The sequence below is a fragment of the Lampetra fluviatilis genome, chromosome 15 (assembly GCF_964198595.1).
Source record: "Lampetra fluviatilis chromosome 15, kcLamFluv1.1, whole genome shotgun sequence".
Taxonomy (NCBI): domain Eukaryota; kingdom Metazoa; phylum Chordata; class Hyperoartia; order Petromyzontiformes; family Petromyzontidae; genus Lampetra; species Lampetra fluviatilis.
The window spans coordinates 7,681,161-7,708,969 of NC_136289.1; the positions used below are offsets into that span (position 1 = coordinate 7,681,161).

A 27,809-nucleotide genomic window follows, 5' to 3' on the forward strand; every position below is an offset into this window, starting at 1 on the left:
ATATTCCTGACCATCAGCCATTGACACTTCGAGCGATGAGTCCTGCCCAAGCCTACGACTTACTTTTCTGTACAGTTTGAACGTTGTCTCTATCCTGCACAAGTTTTCTAATCCGCATGTTTCTCTTTCTGTCACTCAGTTTTAACTCCAAGCACGCATCTCTCCACGCTTCTTTGCAGAGTTGTTGAATTGCTACTTATTTGCTTTCTTGCCCGCTTTTGAACGACGCATTTTGCGTGAAATTCGCCGAGCAAACCTAAAGGGTTTGTTTGGCGTAAATAACAAAAGGGACTCTTGACCCAAAGTCAATTCCCGACGTGCCACTTCTGCGCTCCGTGTGCTTGCCCGAAGACAGCGGCCGTGTGGCCACGCACGGTCAAATCCCAGAGCTCACGTCCCACACCCACCCTCCAGCCACCACACACAGGGGCACGTCCCACGCGATACCGATCGCATCGAGCAATTTTCTCAGAGGAAGAATTTTTTTTTTTTCGAAAATTACAGTCAAGTATCTGCGCAATTAAAGCGCTCACAAATTAAATATATTTTTTTTCCCATCGCATTTTTTGGACGCTTTCCCAACAAGTCAAGTTTTTTTTCAAAGTCACTTAATTCAAATCTGTTGAATATCAATGACTGTACTACACGCTTTGTGAGGCAAACTGCTGAATAGTGAGAACACAACAGATGTTTAAACGTCAACATTTAAAGTGTTAAAAGTACTTACAAGGGACAGAAAGTCGATTCTATTAACGTTACAAGCCCCTTACATTATTCGCAAAGGGCCATTTCTTACCCGTTAATTTTAAAAGTCTCATTAGACCTTAAAATAACGAGTATTGAACTTCACACATGAATTCTTGCACAGAACATTGCTGGCAAGCCTTGCAAGACTAAACCCACCGCCCCCCTCTTTTATCCTTTAACGCGATTAAAGTGAACGGTATCGCGCTATTTCTTAACTTTTATTCGCCGCCCCCCCCCCAGTGCATCTTGACAGCTGGCGAAAGGCACATCTTAAAAACGTAGTAAAGCAAAGACACGCGCACACAACAACAAAAACCCCACACACGAAACTAAACAGTCGGTCAAATCGTGAAGGTTGGCCCCATCGCGAGACATTTTGGGGTCCCAAGCCAGCAATTGTTACGACGAAAATATCCCAAACTGCACCCCCTAAGCACCACCCCTCTTTCCCGAGATCTCCATCCTCCCCTCTAACCCCTCCATGACTTCAGCAAGAAGCAAGAAACACAGGAATAGAACACTCAAGCATCCTGTTAAGAGATTGGACACGGACCCCGAGCGCACGAAGGCCCTGTGGGGTGGAAGGAGACGGAGGAGGTCACACATCAGCTTGAGCCCATGAACGAGATGCTATTAACAACAGGGCGGTTAAAAAAACAAAATTCGTGATGAAGTTATGGGACTCGAGCAATGCGGAGGGGGCTCTTACGTGAGTTTGGAAGAATCATCGCGGAGCAGATGTGACCCAGGGAGCGAGACCTCCTCACGCAGCCGTGAGGAGAGACGAAACCGGCGGATAGCAGGGCTCCGGCAGACATTCACTTGGACTCGCTCGTGCCTCTCTCCCTTCCACCACCAGAAGCCACCGTCGGCAACGCTCCCAACACAGCAGCGCTTCCCAGCGCCACGGCCCCAAATCAAAACCTTCGCCCTCTCGAGATGGGGATTGGAGGTGCTTTTGCAAAAAATATTCCCAGTCTTCAAACGTTTTCCATCGCAAGGCAACTTTTCCTTCTCAGTTGGGATGTTTTAGGCCGGGGGTGGGGGGAGGGTATTAGTATTTACTGCCTTTTCATTAAAAGAATAACGAATGTTGTTGTCCCCTTTGGGGATTTATGTATTTTAGTACTTGGATTTAAATCAGAAGCTGCATAAAATCTTTACATAGGGGCAGTCACACGGAATAGCGCAGCACACCCTCCGCACGGCTTGCCATCTGTCTCTGATCTGGGAGTCTGTAAGCCCAGCGAGTGATAATAAAAAACACCGTGGGCCATACCAAGTCCACACTGCAGGGGTGGTAAGTCAGAGAGCTAAACTTATTTCAAATTTCAGAACACAAACATATGATGGTAAATTATTTTCATAGGCGTACGGACAAAGAAAATATACCTTACAGATGTTGATATTTCACGTGTTTTCAAACAAACTGACATTTCTTTAAAATACATTTCAGACCATTCTACCCCCTGCTAAGAAATGGTATAATCCACTACCATAGCTCAGAGCACGCCCCTCTAGCTGCCCTTCAACATCTCTCCTCCTCCTCCCCCACCGCCGGTCCTCCCTCCCAAAAAGTGAACGAAGATTGAACAGGAAACAGCCTTCAGCTGCATATAGCCATGCAGCAGTGTTCAGATGAATACCCCACACATTTCATTGTGAAGCCAGCGTCGACTAACACGAATAGAGAACGGCGTAAAGCACGCGAACAAAAATTAAGTAATTCTAGATTTTAAGCTTTCGTGACTGCAAGGATTCATACTCTTTGGTTTTTTCGGTAAAGTCACGTAGGTAAAAAATAAAATAAATAAAAAATAAATTAAATCACGACGTTTCGGGCTCAACACAAGTATAATGATGTATGAACGAATTTTCATCACCATCATAATATCGATCAGGTATCAAGGTGCTTTTGCCTTGAGGAGAGTCCCGCTACATTGGGATATTTTGCCAGTTGCGATAATGAGTTTTTGGCTTCATGTGGGAGGAAACCGGAGTAAAGTGTGGGTGGAGGAGTGAAAAGGAGGATGATTAAGATCCACAGCTCACTCGGCGTTCACTTATGTTTGTTTGACCTGGCAAGAGGGCACATTGTAAAACTGAGCGTTGTTGGGAGTAAAAGAGGTCAACATTTAAGCCTTAATTATTACACGCTCTATTTTATGATAAATGCATTAATATTTAGTAGCGATGTACTACTTTAAGGTGTCCATGCCAAGCTATCATCAAGTAGAACCCAAAAAGTACAGTATTGGTTGTGGGAAGTCATGTGGTTCTGTATTAGTCGAGGCTCACTTAACCAGCAGATTTAATCGAAATTCACGTATATTTAGGTATTACATAACTTATACAACAAGGCATCACTTAAAATTCCACAGTACTGTATTACTCATTGACCATAAAGACACAAAAATACCCATCTTTTTTAATACAAATCACCTACACAATAAAACTTTAGCAGCAACAAAAAACTGGCATTCCAAATAAAATCCGCTAAACACACGAATAGTGTGCATGTCCCTGCTGCCAATGTAAACTTACTCTGGAGGACAATGGGGCCTGGTTTGGCCTCATTAGCATTTGTTAAAGCACAGGTTACAGTTAATGGAAGGCTGCAATCGTATGCAGTGCGCTGAATGCATGTGAGTGGGTGGAGGGGGGAGGGGGGCATGACTAGCAATGGGCTCTGCATTAACAAGAGACGCGGTGGCCCAAAGGGATATGTCAATAGCTTGGCTGTGTATTTGTGGCAATTTGTTTCTCCTCGTTAGAATCTCTAACAGCTGTAGCATGCGCCACTGTGGAAGCCTCTGAGAAATGGGACGCTGTGACGCCCGCTGCCTTGCATGTGTTATGGCCGATCCGAACACATTTGAGCGATTTTTTTCCAACTGCGTAGAAAGCCCTTTGGTTTGGGTGAATTTGGGACTTACACACGGACAAACATCATTCGTGAGCACAGACTCATGTATGCATGTGGGGAAAAACTGTAAGCAACTGGGATGTGTGTCACATTGAGTATAACATCTTCTGAACACACTTGGTTGTGGAGCCTGACATCCCTTGGCAAGAGCCTTCCAGAAAAGTCTTGAAGACTCAACAAACTAAACAGATTCATCAATAACACTGTCCTGAAGAGTAAAAACGACATTTAATAATATGTAATTGGTGACGTTTCAGCCAATAACAGGAAGTAGATATTTAATATGCCAATTATAACACTGTTAATCACAAAATATTTTTCAAATTGTATTTCTATTAGGGTCCATAGTATGTATAGTGTCGTCTCCAACTATTAACCACTCAACATTTTGGGCCTCTCTATCTTTCTGCTGAAGGGTTATTGCCTGAATTGTCACCTTTTATAGAATGTTCAACTTTAGGGCAGAATTACTGACGGATTGTATTGTGCTTGTGTTATTTTGCTTGTGCACCACTACCAATCCAGTATCACAATAGTTCCTAAGACTCGGTGAGGCTTTCCTGTGTGAGGAATTCATTTTGTTGTGGGTGCCACCAATCGAGCACCGCTTGCAGTCTCCTTACGAGTGCTTATAAATATTTACCCAAACGTCAACGACAAAGGGAATTAAAGCAACACAAAGGGAAAAAATAGTGCACAATAACATTCCAGAGGCCAACAAGAACAAGAGGTATCAACTGGAAATATCAAGAAACATTCAACTCCCAGTCTTGTTATCATTACATGTTGTGTACCATGTAACTAACCATAGACGTTGATCGGGACACCATTTTAAAGGGCTTCACGAAGAATATACGGAATGTCATGAACCAAAAAGGGCTTGTCCTTGAGCAGCTGAACATTGCATCTTACTTGTTTAAGTGTCATGTAAATCTCTAGTACATTTGCTTATCTCTTAAGTGCCGTCTTATCAAATGGAATGTGACCCTTAGACAGAGAATCAAAAGCATTGTAGACACAGGCTGTATTGCACTTGCATTTCCAAATACATTAACTCTTTAGTAAGCCTGGAAAATGTACGGCTTAACCGCAACAACAATTCCAATCACTGACGGATTGTAACAATGAGATGAGCTGCTATATGTATGCAAAGATAAGCAAAGATAATTAAAAGACAACACAAGCTCACATGGACATTCAGAGCGACAAACACACGCACGCACGCTTGAAACAGCTTGAAACAGAGTAAAACAGTGGTGCTCATGAGCAACGGTGATGGCGAGGGTCAATTAGCCCAGGCAATCACGGGCTCGTATTCCTTCTTCTCGGCAGCATGTTAAGGACACCGCATTAAAAAAAGAAACCTTTAAAGAAATCCTCATTTATTTAATGAGTGAAAACATTTGGGCATCCCTCCATCCTGCTAGGTGCAATTCACAGACAACAAACACAACTTTTAAAAGGAGATTAATTAGCGGCCATTCACTTCAAGCAAGTCGCTCAGCCAGCCGGCCCTGGGGCGTCCTCGTCACTTGTGCCCGCTCGCTCACTGGCAATCGGCGCCCTCAAGCCACTTTCACGGTCCCGTGCTAAGGCGCTGAGCATTCACAGGCGTCTATATTACTCCATAAAAGCACCTCCTGCCTCGGCGTAAATTTGGTGATTCACACGTTCAGGCGCTCTGAGATGCGGGGAGGGCAGTGCATGGGGCCAGCGTTTTTGCATCTCACTACTGCGAGCCTTGATCATTTTCTACTTATAGGAATACTCAGTTAGGAATAGGAATTGGCCCAGTGTTTCAAGCAGGAGCCTCTTGAGAACTAAGTGTGGGGAAGTGATGCTTTCCCATGTGCAGATTTAATCTTGTAATTAATATTGTACAAAAATAAGTAATGTATTGGCCTTAGTCAATTTACTGCTTAAGAACGTCCTCCCCAAACCATGTCATGGGGGTATTTGACCATCCCTCATCGTGATAATGAATGTAGATTGGTGAAAGAGTGAGTATAGAACTGGTTGAGACATCAACACTGATGTTAGTCATGGACGGGAATCGAACTAAGGTTACCAGGTTCATAACGTAGTGAACTAACCATTACACCACCTCTCTACCCCAATACTGTAAAATTAATCATACTTGATTAACTCAGCGAGGTCTTCATTATTCTCGAACGTCCTTGTTGTTTTAGGGTCCTGTGGAACATTTCAAGGTGCGGCGGCTATGCGAATGTCATCGATATGCGGCTGGATACAAAATGTTCCGTTCAAAAAAGTTTTAGTAGAGTTAAACTACATATTTGCAAACGAATTTAAACAAATTACATACCGTTTATAGAAAATAACAAGTAGAAATTATAAAAAGGTGACAACACATCTGTTAAACGGATGGGATGTTTTGTAGCAACATAATCGTGCCTTGTCCCCTTCTCTTCCACACAATGTTACAAAAGAAATTGCAATGTTAATTTCATTAATTTGTTTGTGCTTGCACAACTATTCAAGTACGGTATTATTTGCAACAAAATGGGTGCCATAGGAATTTGGGTCTCATCGGCATTCCAATCTGGTTGGCATTTTCTCGTTTGTCGGACCAGAGACCATGCAGTCTAGAGTTACAGCTGCCTTTTGCCGACTCCTGTAATTCGGTCTTACAGGCACAGTCCCGCCTATTGTTCGTTGCCACCAGGCGAAAGCAGCCCCTAAAGCCAGACACCTCAGACAAATGGCGCTATAATGCCGAACAGAAATAGGACCTTGATAAACAATGGGTAAGGGGCAAAGGCAGGGATCCAGCAACAATGTGCCGTACCCCCCCCCCCCCAAAAAAATAAGGACACTTAAAATAGGCGGCAATTAGCGTTGGTGACAAAAAACGGAGGCCGTTTCAACAAAGGGAGCTGGTACGGTACGTACGGCCGCCCAGTGCTGACGACAGTGCGGACATGCGAGGGCATTCACGTGGGCAGCTGTTGGCCCCATGCGCTCACATGCAACAGTGCGGTGCTGTTTTAAACATAATAGTTTTTTGTAAATGTTTTGTTATTTTCTTTGAACCTATCTAGGTGACTTTACCGAGAGACCCAAAGAATTTGTCTTCATTAGATACCACAGAGAAGCCAGACTTGTAGGTCATAAATTGATATGTTAGTGTCTATATATTAGTTCAAGTCAAAGCAAGGAACACACCCGGGAAGGTAACAACCGCAGAGATGGAGTAATACGATGAGCTCATGTGCAGGAGCGAGATGGTTTGTGATCCATGTGCGGCACGGGAAGGCCTTCGCTCAGAGCATTGCCGAGGAGTACGATGACGTTCAAGTCAGTTTCTCTGGCTGCGTGTGAGCCCCAAACAAGGCATCAGATGTGAAGGGCCATGAAAACGCATGCCATGAATCGCGGGCACACGCCTGCCATCACCACTCGACCGCCCACATGGTAAACAAACAAGCAGGCAAAACAAACACGCACCGCTCACTTCTCGCGCCAGTGTGCTTCACCTGAAACACACAGCCCACCTGGTTGGGGTGCAGAGGGCGCAGACCAACTCTACCTCCAGCATTTACCCACTAAAGTAAAAACATATATGAAGTCGCACATCTAAACAACTGATCATCAATTAAAACATTTAGGCTTTCATTTGCTTTTTCTGAGCAAACAAACATGACTGGTAAATGTTAACTAAATTGACAAAACGTGCCTGTAAAAACCTTTACATAAGATGCCTTCTTCTTGGTTCTTTCGGTAAAGTCACGTAGAATGGAAATAATAAAATAATAAAATTAAAACATAATAAAATAATTCTCACGACGTTTCGGCCACAACGCAAGCAGCCGTCCTCAGGTGAAGAACAGGTCTGTCGAGAAGACAGGCAGACTCTGTCTTTATTATTTCCATTCTACGTGACTTTACCGAAAGAACCAAGAAGATGAATCCCTGCAGTCACGAAAGCTTTAAATCGAAAATTATAAGATGACTTATGGGCATAATTTCCAATGTATGGTTAAGCTACTCACCACCAAAACCCTGAGGTATTCAGATGGTTAAGTAAGTCAGTGGAATACGCGTGTGAATCTCTCACAAGCGCTTGACGGTTCCTTGAAGCTGGCAAAATAAAATCTGTGGGCTCAAGGTCCGACTGTACCTTGTCTGCCAGAATGTCCTGTGTGGAAAGTGGGGCCCCTCACATTCTAAGAAGAGCTCAAGGCCCCCCTCTACCACAAGCAACTCTATTAAAATACACCGCAAGGTCACCTCTTGATGACTCTAGAAAAAACAACAAGGTCACTTGCTGCTATTTGTGGGTACAAGCTTAGGATGTATAATTATTTACGAGTAAAATGCATGCATATATGGATTTTTAAAAATAAAGCACTTAAATAGACATCAGTGTCACTTCCTGGGCCACAGTTATGAAAAAGTGAGGCTGGTAAACTAGTTAGAGTAATTATATTACTTACAAATTCAGCACCTCCGATTAGCATGGTTGGCTAGTTACAGTGTGAAAGAAGTTCAACATACATACAATCTAACGACACATATTTACGCGATCTAACCCAAAAACCCTGTATTATGGATACATACATTTTACAATACAATCTGAATTCATAAAGGGTCTACGTGCAGCTGCATCTCCAGATGCTATATGGGCCCAGTGATACACAATCAGGATCAGGAGAAATCATGTTTTTGACCTGAAAAAATGCCTGTATAACACAACACAGTGTAACCCAATGAGAGAAGAACATTTCAGCTCACGGAGCTCCAAGACAAATCTGGAAGGGCTATTCTGGCGAGCACGCTCACTGGACAAATTCGCCTTTTCTTTCCCAGCCTGTATTCAACTCCCTCATTATTCGCTCAGATGAATTAGGTTCAAATGCCGTGAAATGCAGATGCAAAAAAGGGCATAATTTCTTGTTGGCACTGCAATGGATATGGCAGTAATGAGCAGTCTGAACAGAGCATGGGTTATGCCCGTGTGAGGGATACGTGTGTTCGAGCCACGCGCGCAATCCCACATTTCAGGACAAATGCTCAGGAGGCGAGGTCACACAGTTTCTTGCAGGTACATTAACTGGTTTCATGAAAACCATCGTTAATTTAAATTATCGTTAATAAAATAGAGGAAATACATGTTAAAGACTTAATTTGTTCTAAGACGATCGGAAGTTGATCCTTTTCACCCTAAAACATAGTTTGTAACATTTGAATAAATAAACGTTACAAGAACAGATTAAGAACACTTGTTTTTACACCTCTTTCGTGTTTTTCAATAATTTCCTGCTTATTTTTCACACTAATTGTTGTCCACACTTTGTTGTTTTCCTTCACATTCATTTTATGGGCCATTGATATTGATTTAACCTTAAGTAAAACACACGAAGTATTCAAGCGAGACGTTTCCATAATCAACGCACATCAAATTGAAAAGCTAGCAGCCAATTGCTCTCAAAACGCTCATAAAAGGGCGTCGCTGATTGGCTGAGGTCTGCTGTGTCCACTCAAGAGCGCTTCGATTGGCCTAAATTGGCGGCCGCGTGTTATCGTAAACATATCGTTAATCGAAAATGTTTCGTTAATAAAAACAATGGGACCCTATGGGAGGCGGATCGTTCATCGAAATATAGTTAATGGATGGCAACGAAAATCGAGGAACCACTGTAGTTGTAAAAGTATACTCTTTAAATAAAAATGCATGAATTCCAAATGAATCCCGATAACACTTCAACCAGTTGACAGCGAATTGAGACTCATAATCTCTTTCTCAAGGGCAGCATGCGTGACTGAAATTACAAAGAGACAGTTATTTTTCTTAATTTGGTGGCAGCTAATTTTTCAGACGTGACATTATGAGCACAGCGAGGCCAACTGGAGCATTCATACGGTGACTGACATCACACATTCTTTTACTTTCCCCTCACTGCAGTAAACACACATTGGTAACACCTCGTGTAAATTACTGACAACTGAACCTGCGCGATGACTCGAGATAGCGAGTGCGCTGGCCACTAGCCTCACCCTGCTGACCACACGCACTTAAATAATCAACTTCACGTGCGGTGCCCTGCGAACAGACAAATATCTCCCCGTGTAGCCTTAACAGACTGTTGGGGCAAGTCCTGTTAGCGAAGGTCGGCACGGCACACGACGTGGTGGGTGGACAGCACCACGCCCGGTCGCCTTTGTCTCCCCAGTGACGAAGTTTACACACCGCACCAGGTACTGAGTTGAGGCTGAGTCGACCTAGGAGATGCCCAGAACCGGTTCAGATAATCACCGGTGTTGGCCGGGAATCGAACTCGTGTCATAGCCGGGCTCGTAGCCTAGCAGGGCGCACTACCACACCGCCGCGACGTCACACACGCGCATCTCGAGTTGCTCGGGGTGGCACGTGGAGGGGACATCGCAGCCGCGCGTCAACACCTCGACCGGGCATTGATGGCCGCGGCGTCACTCCCACGGAAACTGTCCCACAGGTCAACAACTCCCCCGTGGCCGCGGGCGACGCGTTGCGCGCGACTCTCGGGTGACCGTCTCACGAGCGTACGATTTCAAGCACGGCGCGAATATAAATATCTTAATTCCCCGAAATGTATTCTGGGCGACAATAAATCGGTGAATTATCAACAGCGTTGAACCGCGTCGGACATTTGAATCAGAAAAGATGGCTGAAGTATAAATAGGTCATTAACAAAAGCCATGTACACAATAAACTCACGTAGAGAAAGACACAATGCACTTCAATGAATGCTTACCGTTGCTACAACACTGCAAACTGGCGTTACAAAAAAGGTAAATAAACATTTGGTTATTTTGACCAAGATCCACCAAAGTATCAACTAGATTGTTTTTCATCACGAAAGCATTGCCAGCTTCATATACATAGGCAACAATTCGGGGGAGGGTGGCGAGATGGAGGCTAAGATACTTTAAGATCGAGGGCTCAGCAACTTTCGGTCCTGCCACGCAAATCATGGGCTACGTGCAATGACTTCATGTTCATTTGTACGGCGAAGACCGCGAAATCGTGGACAGCAGACACGAGCGCTCGCTAGCAAGTTGGAGAAGCTCTGTTCTGAATGCCGTGCGGCAATGGGGAAGGGATTACAGGAGGGGGGTGGTGGTGGGCTACAGGAGACGCCGATGGGAGGAGAAGCCGAGATGGCTGAGATAATCGCGGGGGAAAGGCAGCCGGCTCCTCGCAAAGTCACGCACGGCACGACGCGAGTCGCCGCCGCCGTCCCTCGGCAGATGGCTCTATCGGCGGAAGAAGACGCGCAGCAGCTGTCTCACTTCAGCCACGGAACACTTTGTTCTGGGTGCTTCAATTAAAGAAGGGGGGTGTGGGAGACAAAAACAACATGAGAAAAATAATCCTCTCCTCCCCCACTACCGCCGCCTCTGTCTCTTACATCGCCCTGCCCTGCCGCAGGTCCTCCTCCTCCTGGGCGCAAGAATGTTTGCGATTGCAAACGAGGCGCAAAAAAAAGAAACCCTTGGGCACATAAGGGCCTTATCGGGATTCACATTTTTGATAACGTTACTGTGTCGGGGATCGCCAAACTTTCCTTTGATCTCGCATCCGTGATGTTTATTTATTTACTTGTTCACTCAGCGTTGTGAGCAGACGCGGGCATTTCCCCTGCGCGGTTGGTTCGCGCTGCGCATTTATTAAATACCGTCGCGCTGCCCGAGTCATAAAAAGGGTATAAAATTGTGTCTTCTGTTGACCAGCGAATAATGTCACTGGCAGGCTCTCACGCCACCAGATTTAAATCAACAATGTGAACACATTTTACGATGCAGCAGCCGTGAGCGCTATCGTCCAACGGAAGGTGAAACCTTGGCAGCTGCGCAGAGCGGCACAGGCAGCAAGGACGAAATAGTGACATCTAACCCGACCTAAAGAGGACTTAGTAAATCTAGATTTGAAGTTTCGTGACTGCAAGGATTCATACTCTTAGGTTTTTTTTTTCGGTAAAGTCACGTAGGTAAAAAGAAAATAATAAAAGTAAAATAATAGAAATAATAATAGAAATAAAATTATAAATCACGACGTTTCGGAGGCAACACAACTGATGACGGAGACTTGTGTTACCTTCGAAACGTCGTGATTTATAATGTTATTTCTATTATTATTTATATTATTTTTACTTTTATTATTTATTGTTTACCTACGTGACTTTACCGAAAAAAAACCTAAGAGTAGGACTTAGTAATGTTACTAAAAACATTACCATTACACCTATTTCTATCGGTGCCATGCGCACACTGTTCCTAAGCTGACGGGGATACTCGTCAACCGGAGCGGGGACACTGGTGCGTACAATGCGTAAAGCGGCGATGACAATTGTACCTCGAGACATTATCTGACGACAATACGGCGAGCAAGGAAAGTAACCGATGCCAACTAAACGTCACTTCCAGCCGCATCCAGACGGTGCAAAGTGATACGCAAGTGTCGACGGCGCTGGAAACGCATCCATCTGCCCAGGGATTTGCTTACTCCTCTCTCCATGTGAGCTCGGGTTAGGGTTGGGGGTTCGATGGGTGCATTACGATTTGACGTCCTGCATTGCAGATCGGCTCCGTGTCTCCCGAGGGAAGGGGGGGGGCTCCTATCGGCACTGAAATTTTTGCTTTTTGTCGAGTCTCGCATGAAAGCGCCCGCATCGCGGAGAGATGAAGAGATGGGTGCTGCAGGAAGGAGGTCGAGCAAGGGGAATACCAATGGTAATGAGCATGGGAGACGCTGAGTGCGAGAATATCTTTTAGCTTGGCTCGCAAGTCTCAAACTTTAAAATGACCGAATGATAACCAACAGTCGGTATATTGTGCATAGCAGTTCAGCTATATGTGCATTCTCTTTGGTTCTTTCGGTAAAGTCACGTAGATAGAAAATTAATCAATCTATTAATTTTCTATCTACGTGACTTTACCCAAAGAACCAAAGAGTATGCATTCCTGCAGTCACGAAAGCTTGAAGTGAAGATATATGTGCATTATATACAATATTTTTTCAACGATATTGTTTCATTACAGGTCTCGTTTGAAAATAAGAACCTCTAACTCCTTAAATATCTTTATTAAACTCGACACATTCACCAAACACGCGTATTGATCGATCTGTCTGGCGGCTGACTGACAACTGCTTAGACAAGAACCCACACCGCGATCCACCACGGATTTCTCAAAGCCACCATTGTAAAAATTCTGAAAGTGGGACGCACAAGTGAAAAACCGCACAGACAAGAATGTGGCGGCGCCGGTGGTGGTGGTGGCGGCAGCGGTGGTGTTGGCGGCGGTGAAAATCGACTCACCTTCCTTACCACCCCACCCCACCCACCATCATCATCATCGCTGCCGCCACCTCCTCGCTATCAGCGTTCGCGGTCTCCGTGGCCACCCGGCAGGGGGCCCAGTCCACGCGTGCCGCGCCCCGCCCGGCGACCGACAGGCCGGGCGACCGGCAGCCGATCTTCGCCCGAGTTATGACTGCGGCGTCTCCGCGCGTATCGCGTCCCGGCATCAGCGCACGCCACTCGCCGCAGCCGCCGCCGCCGCCGCCGCCGTGGGATTTCAAACGTAAATAAGTTGTTTGCTTTGTTTATTTTTCCCCCCCTTAAAGAAACCCCACGTCGACTACCGCTGCGGAACATCGCGTCGTCATAACATTGGGGACGAGTAGGAGGAGGTGGAGGTCGCGCCGTTGTGGATTTTTTTTCCCTCTTAGTTTGGACGATAAAAATGACGGAACAAAAACGTATTTTCGTGATGTGCTTTGATTGTTCCCGTCATAGGTCAATGCATACCCAAGGCTGCTTTTAATGTTTGATTAAATATATTTTTCATGCAGTATGTGTTTATTTTTAAGTTCTTTCCCTTAGCGTGACTGAAGATTTGAGATGCAATTGCTAAGGAGTGTAAGGCACATGCTGTTCACAATACAGATGAAACATCACTGTCATTATGCGTGTTGTTACGTGGGCCACAGCTTTCAACTGCCAAGAAAGCAGGAGAGCGCTACGAACACATTAAACTAGTATAACTTTATATCCAGGCATGGAAACATCATCATCATAATCAGTCATGCTCGATCCACTGCTGAACCACTGCTCATGCTTTCGTGATGCAAAATACCACCTAGCACCTGCATGTGAGCTGATTTCATCACTCCATACCCACCGTTGACAGACTCAAGTGGAGTTTCCTCCAAAAAAAAATCCCATGTCAACATTTACTGAAAGTTAACCAAATACAAAATTATTATAAAGTGTGGGAAGGCCAACATGCAGCAGTAGATTTACACAAGGGCTCCATGCGTCCATATGTGTGTAACACATAAAAAAAAATGACCCACACAGAAAGAAACCCATTGTTACCCTCGCTACCTTGTCACAATCCCCAGGGACCAATACCCACCAGGAGCTGGCAATTTCCCGAGCGCCGGTGGAGTTCCCAGTGGGGTCCGGCGCAGAGCGGCACAGGTGCCGGAGCACGGCGAGCGATAAGGAACCGAACCAACTTTGCTTTTTCTCACTCGACGCAAACTATCAGCCAGCAATCTCGCCGCCGCCACCGCCACTGCCGCCGCCGCCGACGCAGAGCAGTGTCTGTGTTACCGCTTGTACCGCGCTCGCCGGCACGGGCGCCCATGAGCCTGGCGAAGCCGTCCAGACGCGGCAGGCGTCTGCTGTGTGGCGCTCGCTCACAATGGTCGGTGAGCATCAATGGGCATGGACAGCGCGGGACACTGTCTTAACAACAATAAAAAATCATGATGACAGTCAAAGGCAAAGTGTCTCCCTATTAAAGTGTGCATGGGAATGTGTTAATCCTCCATTGGATGGCCCTGAGCCATAGGTGGAAATTCCACATTCCTATGGCGAGGGCTAATGTATGCATAGGATGACTGCTTTTGAATTACCACAGATAATGTGTACATGTAACAGCCCTTGTGTTGATCCATTGATAGATAAGCGTCTCCCCACCACGTGTGCTATTCACACTGTGTGGCGCTTGTGGTCAATTCACAACCTGGCATGCATGGTGGTCACCCAACCAGGGACTATCCAGGCGTAAACTGCTTAAGTTCTGAGATCTGATGAGATTAGGCACATTACAGGTGATTTGGTCATAGGTGCTCAAAAAGTAATTATTTGCTTACCCAGTTAAACTCCACTGTCCCTTTATGCATAACCATTTTGATATAATTTTTTCTAAATTATGATTCCCTCCTTGACGTGGATTGAATTTGTTTTACCTTTAGAGAAAAATATATTTTAATCTGGTTTTACATGAATGGTTTATTAAAATCAGTTGTATTGGAATGGCTTATTTCGCTCCATGTAAAATGGGTCACCGAGTGTCAAGACTTTCCCAGGAGGGTCTGGCTCGGGATGTTTGTGTGTGGGAGGACACAGCCGGAGAATGCTCATGCTGACTTCACAGGCACGCTGGCACACCATGGTTTCAGGTCTATTTTTGTCTTAAATACTTTGGCATCAAGGAATAGCAACCATTTGAGCGGAGCCATTTTCTGACATAATTGAAGGTGCCGAGATGAACTTTAACGAGCCCACATTAGATTTTTGTGAGGCTTCCTCGATTGGGGTTTCTTCGGATGTACTGTACACCACCTCATCTGGCCTCAACGCTGCCCCCTTTCTCTCTCGAGCACTCCCGTGCAGCCGAGTTCCCACCCCCACCTTGAAGTCTTGAAGCAAAAACAACAGCTCTTCCCCTAATCTTCCATAAACTAACTTTTTCTCTCTCTAGAAGGACCCTCTGGACAAACAAACCCTAGCCCGATCAAAGCCGCTGGCCCCCTTTGAGCAGATAGCGTTGCCTATCTGGCGAAAGTCCATTGAGAGGGCCAGGGATAAAGCGCTTGCCCTTTAGGACACAAGGAGGCCCCTTTGAATCTGGGCGCAAGCATTCCTGAGCAGTTGGCGCAGGCTCAGCTGAGCTCGCTGTTCCTTGGACAGGACGTGAAGCCGGATGTCAGAAGTCACGTCCGTTTGCGGGCCCCCCTCCGATCCCACCGTTGTGGCCAAATTAGCAAGCGGCCTCCGTGAATGGTCTGTCTCTCCCTCCCTCCCTCCCCCACCACCACTGTCGCCGCCACCATGCAACCGCTAAAAAACACAAGCCTGGCACAAACACGCTGCCTTGTCTTGTCACCTCCCTGCCCAGAGTTCAGACTGGTAAGCATCGATGAAGTACAGCATGCAAAGAATAAGAAATAATAAAAGCGGTTACGAAATAAAATATGCATTTAACAAACAATTATTAATTCTGCATGCCACTGGCAATCCACTGCTGGATGAAGGCCTCCCCATGTTGAGTCGGTCATGTTTTTGTTTTACCATACTACACCACATCGGTCAGAGTGGGTTGACAAATATAACAATGTTATTACTACAATAACTTTATTTTCAAATATATAATTAATGCATGTATTTATTTCAAAAATATATAAATTACATGAACAGCTAATCACCTGATGAGCAATATATTATGGTTACCGTTCAAATTTGCACACACACAAACATACGTATCCATAGAGACATGCACATATAGATGCACAAAACTTACAAAGATCCCCTGTATAGCATTTTACAGGCTGTTGTGACAAGTGCGGTTGGACCAGCAATTCAGGCTGGCATGGCGCATGAGGTGGTGGTGTCACCTGAAGCACGCCCAACAACATTTGTCTCCCCAGTGATGATGTTTACACACTGCTCCACAAACTCAATTAAGGCTGAGTCGACTTAACAGAGGACCAGGGCCAGCTAAGATATCACTCGCCCCTGATGTAGAGATGCAAAGACTAAGAGCCACCGTATAGCCATAACAGACTGTTGAGGCAAGTGCTGTTCGTGAGCACCTATGAAGACCGGCACAGTACAAGAGGGGGTGGGTGGTCAGCACCACACCTGGCCACCTTTGTCTCCCCCGTTCCAATGTTTACACATTACATCAGGTACTCATATGAGGCTGAGTCGACCTAAGGAAGGCCCAAGACCAGTTCAGATGATGGTCACTGGTGTTGGCCGTGAGCGAGAATCGGACTCGGGTCTGCTGAGTTCGTAGCGTAGCGTGCTAACCGCCACACTATCGCTCCCCACAGATATGCACACATGGACACACACACACAGACACGAAGTGCTTTGATCACTGTGAACCATAGCTTGGAGATATTTGGGCCCCGTCCATGTGGCAAGCGTGCACAAAACATGGAATCCAGGCCGAAGTTGACCTCTGGGAGGCAATCCCACAATACACTGGACAGATATATAAAGACCAGAAAGCACAACAGAACAGGAAACCTGAGAGCATGTTGCTGCTGCCTGGACACCAAGGCACCTTGCTGCTTGCGTCTTGGGTGGGAGGGGCCACGGAGTTAGATGAAAGAAGGAGGGGCTTCGGGAAGGAGGGGGGAGGGGCGATGTGTGTTGCTCACTAAAGGATTTGTGAATTTACTGCAGAGGCTCAGCCAGTGAATTAAAGGCATAATTTATCGTTGGGTTGTGCCCCCTCTGCCAATGCGGGGTCAATCGCTGGCTCAACCTGGCAATGCAAGTGGTGCACTCCCGGTCGCTTAAATACCTGCGGTTTAGATTTGTGACCACAAAGTTCCTGCAAAATTGGGGAAAGCAACCGCAGGGTTTAGTTTCAACATCTTGGCTTGAGCAGCTCTTAGCTGCATGCGTCAACGCAGGTCCAATTTGAACACAAGGGCTCCCAGCTGCTTATCGCTTTGTTTCATCAGCGAATATAACAAGTGCTCTTGCAAAATAAAAACAGCGATGGCTCAGCCCTGAGGACGGTCCCGCTTGTGAATAGGATCCAAGCGATGGAGATCACGTGCGTGTGAGTGTCTGTCCCCCCCACCTCCTCCTCCTCGGCTCTCCGCAGCTTATTCTTAAGCGACAGATGGTATACGGGGCCTATTCGTGGTGCTATTTTAGATGTGACATGTTCGCCATAACGACCATGTCAGCTCAGTCTGAAGTAAGTAGGACGAAAAACAAGGACAAGCATTTAAAAAGTCCAATTCTTGAACTTGTTCTGCCCCTTTAGAAGAGTAGGACAACACCAAGGTTTCAGCCCGTGCGGGGAGATTAGTGCATAATGGACAAGCAACCTTGAGAGGCGTGCAATTCCGAGATCACAGTCATTTAGCGGCTAAGCTCATGTTTACATCGGCACACAAACCCCTCACGATCCACAACTCCACCACTTGCCCACTGAACAAATGCACCTTAGGAACGCAATCGTAAGCGCTGTTGACATTCATCGTTTGATGTATTTTAACAGACGAGGATGTCCTGATGACCAGGCTTAATTCACATAGAAACGGGCGACGTTGGGAAAAGCATGTCGTCACGACCGACAGTGTCCGGACAACACAGTAATGATGCCAAAAGCACCACAAATCAGGTAACAAACACCACTATCGCCAGTAGCGCCAACACGAGTGGTTGTGCCGGGAAAGGATGAGCATGGGAGCACTGATGCGTTTCCACACACCACTCCAGCAGTGAGTGATTGTGGAGGCGACACGGGTGACAGTGGTGATTGGGGCACAAGGAGAATGTGTCGCTACTGAAAGTGACATTGACGCCAGATGCCACGCTGTCATGGCTCCCAGCCTAACACAGCCATTAAAATGGCGGCAGCAGCAGCAGCAGCCAGAGACAGCACGTTACCAGTCTCTCAACCTCGCCGACCTTGGGCTACGTTTTGCCCTCAACTCTACAATAAAAGCGCGACATCCAATGCGCTACAACCCAGAGGCTGTGACCCTTCCTGACACCTGTTAAATCGACGAGCGCTGGAATTGAAGCTTTTCAGGATGATAGCTCATTACCCAATGGAGATGGGATCAGCGAAGAGTCACCTTCAGCTAAATTAAGTTCAGGTGCTAGATAAGACAAAGAGAGCCGTGGTGACATATAACAGCGAGTCGGAAGTGTTGGGCGACATTTGGACATACTTTTACGCAATGCGATAGCATTGCAAGGCATCACTTTTGCGTGCCGCGCGTGACCAGAGCACCCACGCACCGTGTGACAGAGTATTCCCAGCAACAGAACAGTGGGTCCTGTTCTGTCATGGGGTTTTCAGAAGTATGGGGCGTTTCTTGTAAAATAAAAAAAACCCCAAGCAATTACCCATGGCAGACGATTGAGTTAATCCGACATTTGCAAGCAGTGCCAAACAACCCCAGTTTGGAAAATTAAGTCAACGAAATGACTCGGGTGAAATTGAAGCAGGACACTGGTGTGCTTCAAATTTGTAAAAACGCAGAATTTTCGAAATGTTACGCAAGCACTGGAAACAGCGGCTTCGCATTTATTACATTCCGTTTCGCAAAGACACATTTAGCCACTGTGCATCATCCCGCCCCCAGAGATATTGCATCGAACAACGTCGGCATTGTTTGTCACCAAATTCAAATCAATTGCCCACAAGCTGATGTGTTTCAAATTCCAGGCTCACTCAGAAGCACTCGGACCATTAAAATTCTAATAAATAAAGAAAATCACAATAATTGATATCCCTTTGTCAATCCACTGCTAGTTGAAGGCCTGCCCCGCCATGCCAGTCATAGGGGTCGTTTTTTTGTAATCAACCTTCACTACGCTGGTCAGTGCGGTTTGGTGAAGTGGACGGAGGGACCCAGGATGGGTTCAGATTTTACTCGCCACAGATGTTCCCGTGGCCGTGAATCAACACACAGCACAGTGCGCTAACCACCATGGCGCTGTTCTCCAGAGCTATTTGAAAGCAGTATGCAAGTTATATAAGAAGAAATGTGATGAACATGGAAGCACTAGGCCGAGTTCAAGTGGCAGGGCCGAGAAAGAGGTGATTTGTTTTGAAGCGGTGAATAAAGGTATGAAGGACTGTGGAGTGGATGTGGGGATGGCACGGGACAGAAATGAGTGGAGGAAGAGCATGAGGAAGGCAGACTCCCACGTGAGTGGGGAAAATTCCAGGAAGATGGAGAGGAACATATGAATATTAAAATACATCAAAGATGAGCATCTTCATTTGTAGTGTTCTACCCACTGCTCGATAAAGTCACCCTTATTCTGGTAATATTACATCTTTCACTAGAAAATGACGTGCCTTTTAAAGAAATCAATATCACTTTGTTCTCGTGTATATATTAGAAAATATAGTGCTTTGAGATAATGGTATATATGCATGACCTAAGAGACAACCAACGCCCGTTATGTTCCGTGCTCTCAGAAGAATTTGCTGCGTGAAAACGCGGCCTCCGCTGGCGCCATGCTAACCGAGTCGGACTGGACACAAGGGCGCACAGTAATGCTCACAATTGCAACCCCAAAATCTAGCAGGCGAGTAAGTAAATAAAGAAATAAGCGAGACCGATTTATTACAAACAAAGGGACGGCAGCACAGACAATAGAAACGCACTGGACAGTCCCCTGTGGGTTGCCCCTTTCCTGTTTTTAATGTCGCGCCAGCTATCCCAACGCCACTCTTCCCGTCTCCCTGCCCCCCCGCCCCCCGACATTTTTCTGTGAGCAAGTCGCCTTCGCTACTGGCTCTTGACGCCGGTGTGGCTTAGGTGGGCCAGTGGCAGAGAAAGAGGGAGGAATTAATACAACACAATGCAATGTGGATTTGCAGAGCGTGTAAACGCCGCAAACGCATCCCACGACGCTGTGCACAAACAGTGGGCATGTTTATTTTACAAAGCAGGAGGAGGTCAGTCATAGGAAGGGGACAAAATGAAAAGCCTTGAGCCTGGACATGCACAGGGGCATGAATCAACAGTAGGGTTTGCTGGGTGAAGGGAGTTCCAGACTATACGGCAGCAGAGGAGAATGAGCAACCTCCCACTGAGTGAAGGTTGACTGGGTGCTTCAGTCAACGTGCTGCAGTAGAGAATACAATGGGGGGGGGGGGGGGGAGTAGAGTGAGCTGAGAGGGGATAAGCAGGTCGGGGTGATTCCATAAAGGATCGTGAAGATGGTGAGTGCGAAAATTATCTGAGATTGTATTGGGAGCTGGAAGTAGACATTCAACTTGTGCTTTGAGATAATGGTAATATTAAATTTGGATGCAGTGAGAAGTCTGGCTGAGGAATTCTTGATCATGTGGAGTTTGTAAATGAGGGATTTGGGAATGCCACAGGGGAGAGAGTTGCAGTCGTCGAGTCAGGATGTGATGAAGGCATGGACCAGGGTCTCATTGGCAGCTTGGGTAAGGAATTGGTGGATATGGTCGTTGTGTGGATAGAGGTATGGGGTCCTGCAGAGTTTAAATATGTTGCAAGAGAACAGGGCAAGGGATTCATTACAACTTCAAGGTGTTCCACAGTCTTTGCCAGTGTGATGTCATTATAAGAGGTGCATGCACAACCTGGAGTGTTTACCATCAGCGGAATTGTCTATGGTGTCAAAAGTAGCCGAACGGTCTAGGACAAGTAAGAATGGCAGGGATCCATGGTCTGAAGAGAGAAGGTAATTGACCATGAAGAGGAGAGCAAAATGACCTTTGTGGAAACCAGATTGTACTGGGTCATGGAGACCATGGATCATGACTTTTATGAGGAAAGGGAGGTTAGAAATAGGACACCAATTTGCAGGAATATTCGTGTTCAGTGTAGATTACTTCAAGACAATTAAGTCCTCCATTGTGGGCATGTGGTCCTCACAAATTCTGGCCTTGGTGTGGGCCACAACTCTATCTGACTAAATTACACAACCGCTAAGAATGTATTTGTTCCATGTTTTCACATGCTCACTCACTTACTTCTGAAGGTACGCTTTTACAAGCAGTTGTTAATGCGTTGGAGCTGGACTGTAACCGCGCCAGGGTCAAACTGAGCCAAACCTGGGCCAAGCCATGTCCTCATTAAGTTGTGTAAAATACACTCAACTGGCACTGCTGAGATCCTGGAATTGAATCTGGACAACCACCCATAATTAAATATGGTTCTCAAGTGTAGTGAGATGACAGTATTAGCCCGGTTACCAATTACTGCACCAAACAAATGTGCGTTTTTTTATCTTCATTTCATTCAGTTTATCCATTCATGTATGTCAACGGTGAGAATCAAAACAAAAATCAGCTTGACTGACATGCAATGACAACTATTTGCAAGGCATATAAACTCTATGCCCCAAGCGTGAATAAAAAGGCCCGTTAAATTTGAATGTCTCGGTCTTTTTATGCAATAATGCCATGAGTACAATTGCAATATAAATTGGGGGGAAGGCCCCCACCCCACCCAGGCACCACACACTCTCCCCCACCAGAACATAGACGTTAACACTCGTTAAGAGAAAAATGAGACACGATTTACTTATGAGCCTTACTTGTAAGTAATGATTCACCTATTGAGCAACCGTTCCTGCGTGCTAGCATTGGCGCAGAAACAAGGAGAGCATGCCAATCCAGGCAATGTCTCAAAAATTCTTTCGAAAAAAACCCATCCAAATCATAAAAAAGAGTCCCATAAAAAGAAGCATTAATAACATCAATGTTACCAAACATGCTAAACAGTTGAAACATTCGGTTGGGCTGCCTTGTGTGCAATGGTTAGGTAGAGGGATTATGCTCAATTAAATATAACATTCTTAGCAGAACGTTGTTTACAAAAAAACACGAAACGTCGTGGTTTTTTTATTTTGATTAATTTTGAACCTATCTACGTGACTTTACCGAAAGGCTCAAAGAATAGGAACGTTGTTTACTTGTACCATTACACATTCGGCATGAATATTAGTCATTGTAATTGATCATCAAAGTGTTCTGATGATGCGGATTACTATAACGTCTGTCAACACCCACATCTTGAGCAAATAAACATCTCAAGTGGTCACCTTTTTAAATTCAACAAAAACAAACTCCTGTTGATGTCTCTGTATGCGTGCGTGCATACGAGTTTGTGAATCGGGTGTGTGGCTGTGTGTGTATTGGGAGTAGCAGTGGCACGGTAGTGTAGCGGTTAGCGCACTGCGTTACAAACCTGGTGAGCCGAGTTAGATTCCCGCTCATGGCCAACACCAGTGACGATTATCTGAAGCGGTCCTGGGGCTCCCCTAGGTCAACTCAGCCTCAAATGAGGACCTGGTGCGGTATGCGACCGTCGCCACTGGGGAGACAAAGGCGGCCGGGCGTGGTGCTGGCCACCCACCCCCTCGTGTGCCGTTCTGGCCTTCAAAGGTGCTCGCTAACAGCACTTGCCCCAACAGTCTGTTAAGGCTATACGGGGGATCTTTGTCTTTGAGTGTGTACGTTTGTGTATGATTATGCGTAGGAGAACATGTATGTCAGTGTTTAGATATGAGGGTGCGCGTGAGGATGTGTACGGGTGTGTGGGTATGATGGGGAGCGGTAGTGTAGCGGTTAGCACGCTGCGCTACGAACCAGGCGACCCAAGTTCGATTCCCGCTCACGGCCAACACCAGTGACGATTATCTGAACCGGTCATGGGCCTCCCCTAGGTCGACTCAGCCTCAAATTAGTACCTGGTGCGGTGTGTAAACATCACAACTGGGGAGACAAAGGCGGCCGAGCGTGGTGTTGGCCACCCACCCACTTCGTGTGCCGCGTCGGCCTTCATAGGTGCTGCTCGCTAACAGCACTTGCCCCAACAGTCTGTTCAGGCTATACGGGGGATCTTTGTCTTTGTGGGTATGATGGTGAGTGTGGGTGAGTGTGGGTGAGTGTGGGTGAGTGTGGGTGAGTGTGGGTATACACGTGTGTGAGTACGACACTGCGAATGCACATTTGAAATTGGCACAGTTTGGGAGAAGAGGCCAGACGCCCATTCTCTCTCTCTCGCTTTGTGCGGCGATGCTCACGTGGAGTGGCATGAGCTGTGTTTGGTCAGCTGCTTGACAGGGCTTGAGGGATCGGCAGCTAAGCAGTCGTCGACCTCATCAAGGACATGATGGGAATTGGCCGAGGCTGCCCCTAACAATTCATATATGCAGCATCACTGTCATTCTATCCCTCGGTGAACGACTCATCATTCCACAAGTGATTGACATTGAACACTTTGCCCTGGTTGCATGTCTATCATGGTAGCATGACCGCTATATAATGAGGTGATGGATTTCAAATAATATGGTTATAATTAGGTGATATAATACTGGCAGTAACCATAATAAACTTCCATAGGAATGTTGAGTTTCCAGTTCTGGCTTTTAGGCTGCCAACGTGAGATGAGTAGCAGCCTCCAGTGAGGAGAGCGGAGAACCACTCTGATGTTTATGATAATAATACTTGTAATTACAAGTCATTCGATTTTTCATCTGGAGTAATGGTATACATGCGCACACATATACATGCAAATATGAATGTACAATTCAGTAGATGATGCTTCATTGATCTATCATTCTATAACACATTTTTTTAAATCACATGCATTTGCCCCATAATTGAGAGAAAACTAACATTCTAGATTTGAAGCTTTCGTGACTGCAAGGATTCATATTTTTAGGTTTTTTCGGTAAAGTCACGTAGGTAAAAAATTAAAATTAATAAAAGTAAAATAAAAATAAAATAAAAATCACAACGTTTCGGAGGCAACACAAGCTTCCGTCTTCAGGTGGAACCTTCACAGCTATCGTGCTGGTTCCACCTGAAGATGGAAGCTTGTGTTGCCTCCGAAACGTCGTGATTTTTATTTTATTTTTATTTTACTTTTATTAATTTTAATTTTTTACCTACGTGACTTTACCGAAAAAACCTATACATAAGAAAAATAACATCTTTATTCTGCAGATTTGAATATAAGAGAAGGGCAGCAAGTCCAAAACCATCTAAAATGAATCCATCGATCTATTCTTTTACCTCAGTAGACTTTGCGGCTAATCAAGCAGCACCTAAACTTGCTGCTCGTGATGCCCTTACACAGCAAGCAAGGAAACGCACACGCGCGTGCACTTGTTAAGTTTTACGCGACGCGATCATCCACAGACCCTGTGGAATGGCCCTTTAGAAGCAACAGCCACCTCTGCTCCGGCAGCACATCTCAATGGGCGCCATAAATGTAACCTGCAGCTAAGCGCAAGTCCCTTCCATGTAAGCCCTGCCCAGTGATTTACTCCCAAACGATCGTCGCCACAAAGCCTGCTCTCATTCACGGCGGTGCTGACCAACCACCCCTTTGGTCAAAGTTACCGCAAACAGTGGCCACTGTGCGGCTCCGACTCGGCCCGCTTCAAACAGGACGAACACTACTCACATTATATCCGCATCTGACAATTGGGAGCGGCACCAGTTCTTTAATCCGCGTGCTAAAGCGGATGCCCGTGGCAGTGTTGGCACGGCGGACGATCCTTGGAGCGTTTCGGCTGTCTCTGATGTTCCGCGACGAGGCGATGTGCTTCACGAGTTAGGCAAGAGAAAACAGGTTGCCGGTCAAAAGAGTAACTTGTTGCGCGTGCCGGCACCCTAGGGCACTGGAAATCTTATCAGGCCGCTTATTTGCCCGTGTCCTTTCATGTCAGAGGAACGGCACGCGCGGCGCACCAACGACCTTGTTTCCATATCGCGCTCAGCAAACAACGCTCGCTGGGTCCAGGAGAAAAATGCGCACGCTCTGCCAATTACATTCAAACATTTGTGCAGATATTTTTACTACAATGGCGTACGTGCCCACGTACGTGTTCCATTCAGTCGACCTTGTTTATTTATAGCGAGGTAAGGGCTCAGTTTTGATAAAGGTAACAGTCAATGTGGCACGACACAAACCGTTATAAAGCTTTGTTGCAATTCCTCTGCCATTCGCTGTAAAGAAGTTAATTTATAATAATGCTGCACCCACAATGTTGTGGCAATGAATGTGGTTTTTATACAAACTTGGAATTAAAATATTTTAATTGCAATATATGAATAATTAAAACCCCATGCAAAGAGAGAAACAATGAATTTGGCCAAAAGGTCTGCAGTCAGACATGACTTAAAAAGCACACTCACAGACAACAGTCGCAATGCAGACAGATCAAGAACCTACTTGATGTACTACCTCCTGCAGAAACCTTCATGGCCGTAAAGGTGGTAGACTCGTACTAATGCTCCCTGTGCAACGGTTTAGTAGTTTTTCCACTGAATGTCAACCACTGCGAATTAGCAATAAATGTACAAGAAAATCCAAGGCTATATTTTTATGTATAAATATAGCATCTGAATAAAACACGGGAAAATGGGCATCACAGGGACACAACGAAAGGTGTGTGAAGAGATTTAGGTATGATGCAGTTGGAATCTCGCTACGTGTGCATCTACGCAGAGCGACAAGGCCGTCAAGTGTTTAAAAAAAACTATTACACATGAAAAATCTCAAATTTAGGCTCTGACAGGTTTTGAATTTCACTATCTCCACGCCCTTGACTAAATCCCACGGAATGCACTCGATCTCGTCAGAACTCAGAAGCCAAAGCAGGATAGAGTCGTGACTGCTTGGATGGACAGTGTCAACAATGAAAAGCAGATTGTTATAATTCTAGATTTGAAGCTTTCGTGACTGCAAGGATTCATATTCTTAGGTTTTTTCGGAAAAGTCACGTAGGTTAAACGTAGGTAAAACATTGATGCAGCAAATCTGGCTGTGACGGTCCCACCTGATGACGGAGACTTGTGTTGCCTCCGAAACGTCGTGATTTTTATTTTATTTTACTTTCATTAATTTTAATGTTTTACCTACGTGACTTTACCGAAAAAACCTAAGAATACAGATTGTTATAGTATAACAAACTCAATTTATTGTACTATACTTCTATGTCCCCCGCCTTCACAAACCCGCACTGAGCAATATGCTGAAGTACGCTTTTTTAAAAAAACCCTACAAGCCGTACAGCACGGGGAAGGCCTCGTCAAGCAGCCGACTAACAAAAGGGCTGTACGCACGTGCCATCTGTGGCGTGGCCTACGAGCAGCAGCGGCCCTGCGATTACCGTCTATCCACAGCCACAGCAGAGCAACAGCAGGTGAGGCACACAGCTGTTGGCAGACGTTTACGAGCGAAGCGGGCGGGCGGGGGGTACGTGGGGGTGACGGGTTGACGTGGGTAGCGTTGGGGGTGACACTCCAAGGTTACAGAAGGAAGAGTTGTGTTTCACCGGAGCTGGGGGCAGGGAGGAAACCATGCAGGTGCTGTGCTATTTATCACTCCGGGTGTTGGCATTGTCACTGTTGTTGTTGTTGCTGCTGCTGTTGTGGTGGTGGTGACGATGGTGATGTAAACAATAATAATTGAGATGAAGGAAACTGCTGCCAAAGAACAAATCATTCTTTTTGTGTCTGATCTCGTCGTACCTCGGAAGCTAACAGAAGGCTTAAGTCTGATCAGACTTGTGTGAAAAACTGCCCGGCAATACAAGGTGTTGTCGTATTTGTTACAAGGTGGCCATCAGATAGCACTAAAACAATGGATTATTAAATCTAACTGTGCAGAGGATGGAATACAACCACCTTTTGTGTGGTGAGGTTGACACATTGTGTAGCAAAATACTTGCAAAAAATAACATTTATGAAACATCCTGAGCAGGAGCCTCTTTAAAAAAATACTCTAGACACTCAGTTAATGGTTTCCTATTTAATCGTAAATGAATATAATTTTTTTCAATTGCGACCTGTGTTCTTCACGGTCGAAGGCCACCGTTCAAAAACAACCTGTTACCCAGCAGCGCGTGAGCGAGCGGCCATGCCAACGGAACGCCATCACATCCGGACGTCTGCGGTCCAGATGGCCCCTTTTGAGCCGCGATTCTAAAAAAAACGTCCCGTAAAGTCAGCCCGAACGTCCGTCGCTGGCGAACACGCATCGTACCCCACCTTACCGCTGAGGGGAGGGCAGGGGATGGATTTTCGCATGCCATCCCAAATGGGCAGCTCCACTTTGTTTTCTGGAGGGCAGCGTACTTGCAATTCTTCGCAGCCAGACGCATCTGTTTATTGTGAAATCAAACGCGCGCATGTGTTTCGAATGCGGGCGTATGCCTCGGCTCAGCGGAGGAGAAATTTACTGCAAGCGCTTTATTTGCAGGAATTCCATTCAGAGGCCGCAGGGGCAGGCAAGAGGAATCCCAGTGATATCTGAAAGGGGATAACATTTATGAAAACGCCCTTCACTGCTCTT

The 27,809-nt window shown here is 45.9% G+C and overlaps 1 protein-coding gene across 4 annotated transcripts in view; it reads right to left on the minus strand.

The window, feature by feature from the left end:
* The window catches only part of LOC144936152 (rho GTPase-activating protein 7-like), a 152,389-nt gene that overhangs the window by 37,986 nt on the left and 86,594 nt on the right, over positions 1-27,809 (minus strand). Inside the window, exon 1 of one of the 4 annotated variants that reach the window (XM_078863060.1) lies at positions 1,457-1,960. The exons of the other annotated variants lie outside the window; for them this stretch is intronic. Within the exon in view, the coding sequence (XP_078719186.1) occupies positions 1,457-1,565 (109 nt within the window). The 5' untranslated portion in view covers positions 1,566-1,960. Of the gene's footprint in view, positions 1-1,456; positions 1,961-27,809 lie in introns of those variants that run through there. 4 annotated transcript variants of the gene reach the window in all.